The sequence below is a fragment of the Bos indicus genome, chromosome 1, assembly GCF_029378745.1.
Source record: "Bos indicus isolate NIAB-ARS_2022 breed Sahiwal x Tharparkar chromosome 1, NIAB-ARS_B.indTharparkar_mat_pri_1.0, whole genome shotgun sequence".
Taxonomy (NCBI): domain Eukaryota; kingdom Metazoa; phylum Chordata; class Mammalia; order Artiodactyla; family Bovidae; genus Bos; species Bos indicus.
Window position 1 is genome coordinate 42,875,791 of NC_091760.1, and position 12,652 is coordinate 42,888,442.

A 12,652-nucleotide genomic window follows, 5' to 3' on the forward strand; every position below is an offset into this window, starting at 1 on the left:
GCAGTGACTACACAAAGAGGTGGCTGAGGGCCCACGCTCAAATGACGAGAGGGCTCAGTACAGAAAAGTGGAGGTCTGTTCTGACAACCCAGTCAGACCCAGTAAGCACCTACAGGCTGGAAAGATGATAGGTTTGATACTTATTTTATCGGGGGCAAAGGGTTGAGGTGATAGCTAGACTTTCAAGTGGAAATACCCAGCAGGCATTCGGGAGTGATGCTCAGGATGGAGATCAAGGATGATCAGGAGGAGATGCAAGCAGCTTCTATCAGGTGATGTCAGCTTGAAACTATGAGTATCTGAAGGGAACAGCAGAGGCACCAAAAACCGGGGTGGTAGTAATGCCAGAATTAAGTACGTTTTGGAAAAGAAAAAGAAATGGAATTGTAGAATGCCTGTAAAGAGAGATAGGGAGAAAATCAGTGTAGTGATGAAAGATGCAAACAGACCTCTGTTTAATTAGAGTACACCATTTCAGAGGCAGGCAGGGACACAGGGATTCATCCATCCTCCTCTCCAAACCAAGGCATAATTCCCCCAGCTTTCCCATATCTGGGCTTCCTAATTTGTGGAATTGACTACCATTCTCCCAATCACATAGATGGAATTTTTTTTTAAACTTAGTATCTGAATGAATCTAATACAATTTCACTGTATGTTGGAATCATACATATGTGAGTTCTAAAAAAATGCTTATGCCTGGGTTCCATTGAAAAAGATACTTATTTGGCCTGGGGTGTGGTTAAAATTTTTCAGAGCTCCCTAGGTGACTCTTGACATGCAGCCAAGGTTTTGAACTAGTGACCTAATAAGTGCAGAACTGGTTGTGACACTCCCTGAGTGATTTGTCTCAGTCTCTCTGTCTGCTGCATCAGAACTTTGGGCTGGCTCTTCTGTGGACAGTTGCAGTCTGAGGCATGTGAATGGAATGGTTATCCTAGACAGTCACAATTTTTAAGTTGTTAGATGTTGGCTTGTGACTTACTCATCAAAGAATTATTGCTTCTTACTTAGTTTCAATGTGTTCAACATATGTAGCGTGTATTAAACCCAAATAATACTTCATCACTTCCAATACAGCACTCTGAAAATTTAGTATGTAGAAAACAGCAAGAGCAGTACTAGATTTTTTTTTTTCAGTCTGTGTAATGTTCTCAGTGTTGTTGTTGTTTTTCTTTTTCTTTTTAAATAAAGAAGCTATAACTTGCTGGTTCAGTGTGTCTAAGCATGGGATTTTATTCACCAATTGTATACAAATTATGCCATCAGCCATAAATAGGACCAGGTGATAAAGTGTGGGTAGATGAGTGCTATTACTGTCATCTCTTCCCTGAACCCCAAGGGCAGCTTATGCTGGGGAAATAAAATTAAAAAAATAGAAGGGAAGTACTTGTACCAATCCAAGTTTGAAGTAAACAAAATGCTAGGCATCTGTGTCCTACTGCATTCCCTCCTCCATTTGAACCAAATATCCAATAAGAATACCAAATTTTTTTCAATCATTTCTAACTTTTAGGAAGTTTTTTTATTTAAATTCAAGTATATGCATGTGTAATTCTTCTCAGTGATTAGTAGTGACCATACAAGCAATGTTGTAAGAAATAGCAAGTTTTCTCAAACTCAAGAGAATTTTGGTTTCTTAATAGAGGAAATTCAGTAAATATAAGGCGGGTCTGTATCAAATATTGAACAGAGAAAAAAACATAGATAGTTCAAGACAGTTTACTCTTTGCAGTGGACCTAGGATTTGGGTAAATAGAACATGTAATTATATTTGAGTATTTTGATATAAGAGAAACATTATCAAGATATTTAATCTTTGTAATGGATAAAGACTCACATATTCCTTGTGAATGTTGGACAGTATTCTATATTTTGAGTATAAAGGAAGAAAATGAACAGTAGTCCTTCATTCAGATTGTGGCCCTCAGTGTCATATAGATCAGTATGTATCTATTCTAAAATATGAGCATGCTAAGTGGTTTTTTTCATATTTTTTAGGTTATTATTTATGAAAAACCTCACTTCCATGGACAGGCCAAAGAGTTTAGTGAACACATAGATTCTGTCCCTAATTTTTTAAAAAATGATGTAGATTTTCATGGAATTGGATCAATCCGTGTCATCGGTGGAGTGTGAGTATTATATATTTTCCATATGCAATTCCCTTGTCTAGTTTTGAAGATCAGCACACAAAATGTGCTGAGCAGAGCAAAAACAACCTACCTTAATCTAAAAATATACATCCCTTCTGAAATGTGGGAAATAAAACCTATTACTGACAGCTTTCTGTGAACTCTTATTAGTATTAGAGATTTTGAGATAGATTAAATGAAGGGAACAGTTTCTAAAACTTAAGCACTTAGTATTTGTAAGCACAGTATAGAAGATAAGAATTGCAAGACAAGATTATTTCTCAATAGATTATGCACATGCATGAGAGTCCCAATTTTCACTCTGTTCTACCTCAGTTGACTTTTGGTGCTAAGGGTCTTGGCAGTGAGTCCTCTCTCATTAAAGAGGTAGCCTGGGTTGTGCGTTTACAAAATCAAGGGTTCTTGACATTGGTTACCTTCTGGTCCTGCACTGTTTTTAAGAAAGCTCCCTAAGAACCAATCCAAGCGTAACCAATGCACCTCTACCCCACTCTGAATCAGCAGTTACTGGACTAGGGTGAAACTTTGTATTTGTATCCTCACAGGTAAAACCATAGAAAAGAAGCTTTCCTCATAACTTAATTGCCATGGTCAACTCAGGGCTAGAATTCCTTCAGACAACATGTTAATCTCTCTGTTGATAGGTTGAACTATTAATATTTGAAATGTTGGTTTATTTTAATTTAAGCATCAATATCTCTTATTTGCAGTACATCATATAACTTGGTCCTTGTATTCTAGCAAAAGATGCTGCTCAAATATTTCATTCAAAGAAGTTAAATGACTTAAGATTACTCAAGGGTCTGTATTTTCAGTTAGTCTTAGTCTTTTCAGTTTCTGACACTAGATCAAGTAATGGATATACTAACCAAAATGGAAGTGTACCATGCAATGCATTGGATATGTAGGTCATATCTGTAAATGGTCTTGTTACTGATCAAGGTTCTTGACCTCCTTAATCAATAGGAATTGATCAGAGACCAGACTGGAAATTCAGGCAAGGCTTTATTAAGGCTCCTGTTGCAGCAGAGGGGATCAAGAACAAACAGCAGGATTCCCCTGCTTGCTTGTTCCCTGAGGTAGAGGCGAGCTTGTTCCTTATATGGAGTGAGGGTAGGGGTTGTCCAGGAATTGACGGCTTAGTGGTTTGCCCACCCCTTAGGTGGTACCATCTGCAGAGGGCATGCACAGTTCTCCGCTTTCACTCCTCACCCCCTGCTTTTTCTTTCTTTTCAGTCTCTTTGTGTCTTTTGTCCCGAATTTGCCCCAACTGTACATGAACACAGTGATTTGTAGTCCCGTAGTTTCTTGGTACTTTGTTCCTCCAGGAGAGGTTTATTCACGTGTAAGCATTGCAGCACTGCAGCGAAGGGTCCCAGGCCCCAGCCTGTCTCAGTCTGACATATTAGTTATTATCCAGTTCCTCACCTGTGAATTTAAAAAATTTATCAGAGGCTTTAAAAACAAATCTGTTTTGGATAAATTTTTATTGTGTTGTATGTAGTCGTAGTGTTCTCTGATCTGTGGACATGTGTGCTTCTTATTAGTCCTGTAATAAAATATTTTTCTTTTCTTTCCTTTAAGATCTGAGTGATTTTTATCATGAACTAGATTTTGATTTGCATTATTTTCTAAGTGTATTTGTGATTATTTTATAAAATCTCAAAATATTATGGCTAGTAAAACATTATACACACTTTCATTTTTTATATAACACCTGCAGGAGAAAAATGTGATGTCCAATATAAAGATGAACAGGTGACTTATTTTTTTCACTAATTCTACTTTTTTTTTTTTCGCTGCTTCACTATTTCATTATTTTTCACTTTTAACTCTTGAACTTTATCTGTAAATAATAGGAACTCTTCCTCACCTCTGTCTTAAGGAGTCTAGAGAAAATGAGGTTGATGTGTCTTAATTTTTCTCAGATAACATCTATTTTTAAATATCCCAGATATATGTAAATTTAATCTTAATTAAAACTTAATCTATTGAGAAAGGCTGTGCAGATTTTTGAACTGTCGTACTTTACTGATTTCTCCTTTAATATTAGGTCTTCTGTATGTTTTTCCCATTCAGGTATATTAAAAGCATGTTTTGAATAGTCCCATTTATATAAACTTAGAATTTGAAAGTTCTCTTGTAAAATTTATTTTCACATAGTAGTTTAAGAATACAATAATAGTAGTTTCTTTATGTATTACAAATATGCTAATATATATAAAATGTTTATTCTAACTCACATACACCCTTACCCTTTTCCCTACCGTAGGCACACCTACAGAAATTAGATATGGGTTCAAGAGTACTGAGTGGCTACTGTTACTTCGTATCCTAGGAAAACAGTTCCTAGGAATACTTTTTGTATCTTCCCAAAAGAATGTAGTTAGCCCTGCCCGGCTTCATTTTGACAATCTCTAGAATTCAGAAGTCCCCAACCCAGGAGCGCCCAATAGTCACTCTTGGAATCTGCCCCATTGGAGCGGGTCCCACTCTAGTTACACAGTGCCAGCTAAGGGCAGATTTAAGCAGGGCAGCGTGTGTTTTATCTATGCCCACGCTGCTTTAGCTACTGTGGGTTACTGCAGATTAAGGTAAGTTTCTTGAAGAACTAGTGAGTAACTGTTTATCAGTGTTCGGTACTGATAATTTTAAATTAGAAGTCAAGAAACCTCTGTCCTTGGAAAGTCTGCCATGGTGCTTCCTGTTTCCATTATCACCACTGATAAAATGGTGGGAGCAACATTTCCTACCTGTAAATATTTACAGAAGTCTTTGTATATATTTAGACCACCAGGGCTAATATCAGCCCAGTCACATTTCCCAGTTTCTCCTTGCTAAACCCTCCTACAGGAGGGTGTTTCTGATCCAAAGCTGATGACAGGTTCCTTCGAGTTAAACCCTAAATACATGTGTAATATAGTGATCATTCTGTGATTCCAGCAGGGCTTAATCAGAAAAATAAGACTGATTGTCTTTGAATCTCATTGTGGATTTGCAGTATTTTTTCATTGTCTGTGCTTTCCATTATTTTTTCCTTGGCAGGCTATTCTCCGACCACGCTGTGATGGTGGTATAGGGTCAGGCCACAAACATTTAATGTGTTCCGGTGTTGCAATCCTGTAACAGCTAACCTTTTGTTGGGAAAAGCCTCCAAACTATAAAAATTATTGATCCATGAAGTTTACACCATTCATTTGTCTCTGTAAATGCTAGCAAAATAAATGTATTGCTTTTTTAAGAGATGGTGATGTGCAACTGGGTGCTTTATCACGATTTTCTTCTTGACTGCAGTTTTACTAATAACTCAGTTGTATGTCCTCTATTTGTAGATGGGTTGCCTATGAAAAAGAACATTTTAAAGGCCAGCAGTTCTTGCTCGAAGAAGGAGATTTTGAAGACAGTAATGCCTTTGGGGCATTAAGTGGTTCCATCTTGTCTTTCCGGTACTTACAAGCTGTAAGTTAACTTCCTTTTTCTTAGTTTTCTTTTTTTTTTTTTTTTAGCTTTCCATGAAAATTGGACATGACCTCTGGTAGAATATAAAATGATAATATGTTTCTACTACCTGAGACCATTAAACTGAATGGCTTATATGGCTTGCCTTTCTTAACTGCCATGATTATTACAGAATATTTGTATTTTTCATCCATTGATTCCATAATCATTTTTGAACACCTGCTGTTAGATAGATTGTGTCAGGTGCTGGAGATATGATGGCTAGACACTGACTCCCTATGTGGTAGGGTTGGTAGTACCTATGTAAATGTTTGATATTGTTTGACTGTGATTGGATTCAACACTAAGTATTCAGGATACCCAGAGAAAAGTCAAATACTTCCCTTTTGAAGTAGACAGGAAAAGAGGGCAGCTGAGTTGAAATTTCAAGTTTGAGAGCTAGCTAAGTGAAATTTGGGAACAGGGTGAAGAAGAAAGATGGGTGTTTTAGCAAGAGGTTAACATTTTAAAAAGCAAGGATGGGAGCCAGTGTTGGGGATGAGCTCATGCAGGGGGCATCTGGCAGTGTCTGGAGACATTTTGGATTGTTATGACTTTGGGAGGGTGGGAGGTTGTCAGGCTACAGACAGCTAGTGGGTAGAGGCCAGGGAGGCTGTTCAATCCCTACAATTCACTGGACAGCCTCCACAGCAAGGAATCATCAGCCTAAAATATTACTGGTGCTGAAGTTGAGAAACCCTCATATAAGTGAAACTGATATGTTTTGGAAATGCAGTAAAATCAGGATATTAGAGCTTGGGAAGATGAATCCAGAGCCAGAAAATGAAGGGCCTTATATGCCATGTTGAGACGTTCACACTTTTTTTCTTGACTTGACCAGAAGGAATGAATTTTAGGCCTAGTGAGTGTGATTAGATTAGCATTTTAGAAAGGTTTTTATTTTTTTGGTGAATGTATCAAGAACTAGCATGAGGTAAAGGAGGTCAGCCTGGAGGCAGGAGGTCTAGAATGTTCCAGGACTGGAAAACACAGGGAAGAGGAAATAGAAGGACGCTAGAGAGTTCTGCAGGATATCAGGGCTTGCTTATCAGATGTTGCTCACTTTTCTGACCAGCTCTGGAGACTTCTTTAGTGTGTTCAGAGGGCCATGTTTTCTCATAGTTAAGAAGTTATACCACTGCAGTATATTTCCAAAATAATCTTTACCCATATAAACTCTAAACTATCTGGCATGGCCTCCAAAGCCACCTTTTGAAAGAATTGATGATGCAGTGAAGAGTGATCCTTGGGTCCAGGTGGGCTCTGTGTGCTCTGTCCCCTAAGTTTCTATCTGTCAGGGTCACAAGCACCACTGTTGCAACGCCTCACTTGGTTGGGCAGCAGGAGCCAGAATGGGAGAGAAGAATCACAGGGAATAAGGGAGCTTTTTTTTTTTGTCCACAGTGATCCTTGTTAATAAAAAACTGAGTTGAAAAACCAGTTCTACCTAAAAGAAGTGTAGCAGAGCCAACTGAAGATTGGGTACTAAGTTGTCTGAGCAGTGGACAGGTAGCTTTTGAGGTATTTAGTACACAATTCTAATGTACAAGGGCCACGGGTTTTCTCTAGCCACTTCTTCCTTGAGCACTAAAAGGCACGCCAGACAAAACATGATAAAGCCTGCGTCTTTTTCTCTTTTTGTTCATGATAACCACGTGCATTGAGGAAGTTAAGCATCATGATTCAGAGCATCTCCCACCTAGTACTGAATGATTTTAAGAATTTCCCTCCTGATTTAAAAAAAAAAGTGGAGCCGAAGTTTGCTTCTAGAAATGTTCAGCAGAAAATGTGATGGTATCTTCCAAGGTGACTGTGACTAAAACAGGCAGAACTCCAAGATTTCACTAGTTGAATTCTTCAAATAGTAGGAAATGTGAAAAGAAAAAAACACTATAGCTAAAAAGTCAGGAGATACTTGATATAGACAGTCTATGAGAATATACATTGGAAAAATTGCCAGAAATTGCCATGTTAAACTACTGCTGCAAATAGAAGTTTTGGCTATTTTTGAAAATGTTAACACATAGTTTTTAATACACATAATTTCCTTCAAAGAAAATCTATTCTCTTTAAATTAGGTTAAAAAAATTAAGATTAGCTTGTAAAGATAATATCATCATCCTCATTATGATATTGCTAACATCTTCAGGTGCTTACTAATGGCTTTACATGCATACTTGTACTTAATCTTCACAACAATGATGAGATAGAGAGTTTTATGACTCCCACATTACAGATACAGAAACTGAGGGTCTCAGAGCGTAGGCACTGTGCCCAGGTGCAGAGCTGTAGTTCGATGGGTGACTCTGTCTTACTGTAGAGCCCGTGTCACGTTTCCCATTTTCCTTGTCACAGAATGACTAGACTAAAAAGCACTTCAGGAGTGGAAATCTGGAATCTCATTCAGCCAATAGCTTATTAACATTTCATTTGTAGCAGTAAATATATAGTTACTCTGCAGACTAATACACGTGTATAGTAAAGAATTATTTACATAAATTTAAAACAGTCTGAAAATTATGTTCACTCAAATGTTTTCAGATGAAATATTTTCTTCAGACATAGCATGGAATTGGGTAGAGGTTCTCTTTATAAAAACCACTTTATTGAAGCATGATTGGCATGTAGAAAGCTGTACGTATTTATTGTATACAATTGAGGCATTTGGGAATAAGTATATACCCATCAGACTTATCAAGGCCCTGGACATACTTGTCTCCTCTCAGAGTTTCCTCATGCCCTCTTTATAATTATTAATTTTTTTGTGATAAGACACAACATAAAATCTACCCTCTTTGAAAATTTTAAATATATGATACAGTTATTGTTAGACATAGGGTGAACAGCTCTTGGGGTTGTCATAGACAGTGGGATTAACAGGCAGAGCCGATGTGAGACAGACTCTCAAAGGTATCTAACCTGGGAAAGAGTAAAGCACTGCTTTTGAGATATAAGTTGAAATAATATCAAATAAACAGATGAAAGGTAGAAAAGTTGCATAACATAATGCAGTCTTCTCATGTCCTGGCTCTAGTATATGGAACACTCTGGATCTACAAAGGTCAGATCTTGGACATGTCCCTTAGGGATAATATGGTCTGTGTCACAAAGTGCTTTGGAGAGGATGACCAGCAATGTGTTTCTAATTCCAAATGAGTCAGGCAGATATAGTGACTTGGAGTTGATTATTTTATAAAGAGAAAAGGACCAGGAGGAAGGAATATAGCAGTAATTTAGACTCCAGGGATTAAAGAAGGAATTTTTATTCTTGGCTCTCTCTATACATTTCTTGGTATGCTTATTTTCCCTCAGTTTCATACTCGCCTAGGTTTGGATTTGCTTTTGTTCTGATTTTTAGACTCGGGGCCTCTTTTCGGATCTGTAAAACCAGGTGGTATGCAGCAGACACCGTTGTATCCCCTAAATTAATGGACACATCAGATCTCCCCTGGTGTCTTGGTGTCTTGTTTTATGCTGCCCACCCAGGGGGTTGTCGTGCAGGAGTTCCAGAACCTGATGAGCTGAGGGATTTTATGGAATTTTAAAGTAATCAAATTATTGATCCTTAAGACTTATTTTTGGTCCTGAAGCAACTGCTCATTAGCTCATTCTAACAGTGGGGAGTACTGTGCCTGAGACTGCATTAGACTCTCCTGATTTTTGGTTCTGTTTAAGTGCTTTAAAATGGAGTGCAGATTTGAGGTTCCATCATTATTCATCTTTCTGGAGCAACAGAGCTCCACTTTAATCCATATGACTTTGAAAGTTTTTAATAAGTTTAAGTTATTTAATTTTGCTTATAGTTGGAATGATGGTAACCTGGTAACCTCACAGGAATTGGGTCCTATTACAGTCACCTCATGAACAAAGCAATTAGAAGGTTTGGTTTTTTGTTTTTGTGTTTTCTTGCATATTTTATTTATTTTACTTTGGACATGTGACCCTGGAGATTTTGCCCCAGATGATTGGATTTGGCTTAGAGTTAGAGCTCCCCGCAACAGGAACACCATATTGATGGCAGCTAGTCAATTGGATCAGATATTGTGTATTTGGTAGGTTTGAGTGTAACAAGCAGAAAGGGTCAAAGCCAGGAGACAGACAGACTCAGAAACATTTTTAGAAAAAGATGGAAAGCAGAAGCTACAAGGCAAAGAAAGCTATGAATAAACAAAAGGAGGAGGTTAAATGAGAACAGTGTCTCTGTTAGGAGACCCCTGTGCCCTTGGCCACATCTCTGGGCATGGGAGCCAGAGCAGGAAGGACAGAGACTCCAGCCATGTGAGTATATTTATTTGTGAACCCGTGGACTGCCAGCACTTGTACTTGGCACCAGGTCCTGTGACAGTAAAGCCCTCCTTCTCTGCTCAGCCCCAGGCTGCATCATGGCCCAATGGCCTGTGCCTCCGGCCTGCTTCCCAGCTTACCCTCCTCATGGCTGCCAGTCTCCCACAACCCATGCCATAGGATTCATCAAATCAATGCTCAAGTAAACGTCACACCATAACACAAGTGGTTTCTCAATGAAAAGCACAATCACAGCACATGTTCCCATTTTACTCCAGCGTGATGCAGTGGCCCATAGAATACCTCAGTTTATCTCTGCTCCCCTATAACCCTAACAGGGAGTAGAGAACAGTGGTAGGGGCAGACAAGGTAAAAGCAGAGGTGGGTCATCGCAGAGTCACAAGAGTAGCGGGGTAGAGGTCTGTGTGTGAGAGCTGCTGAAGGCCTGCCCATCGTGGTTGGGCCTGACTTGGTTGGCAGCTGTTGATACCAGTTCCTGACTAGGACCCAGATGGCCACCTTCAGTTGTCATCACCACACTGTATCCTCAAAACCACCTGGAACTAGGTATGTACTTTCAGGTTGTAAGAAACAGAGGCAAGTTCATGTTCCTTGGGTGACGGAAGTTTATTTTGTTAATATAAACAAGTTTGTTGATATGGCACCCAGGCTGTAAAATTTCATCAGGGAGGCTTGTCCTGGGCAAGCAAATCTCTGTTGTTGTTTAGTTGCGAAGTTGTGTGCAAATTTTTGTGACCTCATAGACTGCAGCCCACCAGGCTCCTCTGTCCATGAGATTTCCCAGGCAAGAATACTGGAGTGGGTTGCCATTTCCTTCTCCAGGAGATCTTCCCAACCCAGGGATCAAGCCCATGTCTCCTGCATTGGCAGGTGGGTTCTCTACCACTGAGCCACGAAGGAACCCACGAAATCTCTAATAGGATGTTCGAGCCTTGATTTAATATATGTATATTCTAGGTTTATATTTGGAAAATTCCAGATCTATGTCTATAATGAGATACAGAAATATGAATATGTGTATATGTGTATGCTGCTGCTGCTGCTGCTAAGTCGCTTCAGTCATGTCCGACTCTGTGCGACCCCATAGACGGCAGCCCACCAGGCTCCCCCGTCCCTGGGATTCTCAAGTACATGCATACATATATACACATATATATGTAAAATCAGGATTTAAAGAAGCTCAAAAAGATAAGTGCACGTGTTTGAAAAGTATTCTATTAATAAGATGAGGGATAGATGGTGGGAATCATAAAGACTAAATTCACCTAGCTTCCACATTTTTAAGATGTAAAAGTAATGAAGGTGACAGGTGTTCTCAGGTTCCACATGTTTACTCTCAAGGAGGAATTGAAAACCCAAATATGGCTTAGAAAATATAATAAAAATTTCTCGTAAAAAGCCTTTATCTTTTTTCCTGAAGTTTCAAATGAAATTTGACCCAGCTGTGTCAGCAGTTTTTAAAATCCAGTTGACATGTTAAGTTGTAAGTGCAAGAGAATTATTTTTTCAAATGTATTTTCTTTCTCCTCATAGATGCTTTGTTTTTATTGGATACTGTTTTGCTTGTTCATGTAAAATGAATGTTTGTCCTGGAAATCTTAGATTGTAATAATAATAATCATAATGAGAAATTTGATAGTGTTTGAGATATATAGAAGCTGATAACATTTTTCTGTAGGTCTAAAACTTTAGCTACAAACAATGAAATAATAGGCAGAAATAAAGAGTTTTTATTTTTTTAATGCATTCTGTATTTTCCAGTTAAAAATACACCTATTTGAAATTTTGAAAAAATATAGGGTAAAATTTTTCAACTTCTGGACCCAAAGGTAACCACTCTTGGTTTTTCTTTTTTTTTCTTCTATCCTTTTTTAAATGAAAAGTTGAGGGTTTTGTGAGAACTTATAATCTTACCAAGCTTTTAAGTTTTAGTTTTTGTCCTACTCTTTTATCCTTACATTTATATCTGACAATGATTAAGAGTTTAGAATAGACAAACAGATTTACACTCAAATTCAATTCTCTGCCCCTCAATAGCTGTGATATATCGGAATTGCCTCAATTTTGTCAGCTGTAAAATAGGAGTGATAGTAAAATAATCACATCAGAAATAAGGCATGTAAAGCTCTTGGCAGAAGTGAGTATGTGATATATTTTTAACTGTTAACTTGTTAAAAACTCTCCTTAATTGTATTTATTCCATCAAGCAGTGGATGTTTAAAGGTTTGTGTTTGTAAATCTTTTGGACATTTATACTGTTCACAGCTTTTCACTATGATAAATAATTCATCTTTGCATATAAATGAACTGTCATTTAGTTTTAGGAAACAAGAAAAAAGGAATATCACACTCAAAGAATAAACAATTTCAGGTTTTTAAATATATGTCTAAATTGTTTTCCAGAATAGCTGCAGAACGTATATTTCCACCAGGGACATTCCCTGATAAAACTGGTCTTTTAGATATTTCTTGACTTAAAAAGTGAAACTGTATCTGTTTTAATTTGAATTGCTTTATTCTTGTAGTGAAGTTAGACATTTGTTTGTTTTTAACATTAGTCTTTTTTGTGAATAATGTTTATTTTGTGAATTCCGTGTCAAGTTGGGTATTATAATTTTTCTGTTATTTTTAAGTATTCTGTCTGACTGCATGGAGATGTTGTCCTCTGATTTTAATTTTTATAAAACATTTTT

The 12,652-nt window shown here is 37.8% G+C and overlaps 1 protein-coding gene across 1 annotated transcript in view; it reads left to right on the forward strand.

The window, feature by feature from the left end:
• Positions 1-12,652, forward strand: part of CRYBG3 (crystallin beta-gamma domain containing 3) — a 126,340-nt gene that overhangs the window by 70,098 nt on the left and 43,590 nt on the right. The window contains exons 11-12 of the mRNA XM_019966976.2: positions 2,002-2,135; positions 5,489-5,615. Of these exons, the coding sequence (XP_019822535.2) occupies positions 2,002-2,135; positions 5,489-5,615 (261 nt within the window). The remainder of the gene's footprint in view (positions 1-2,001; positions 2,136-5,488; positions 5,616-12,652) is intronic.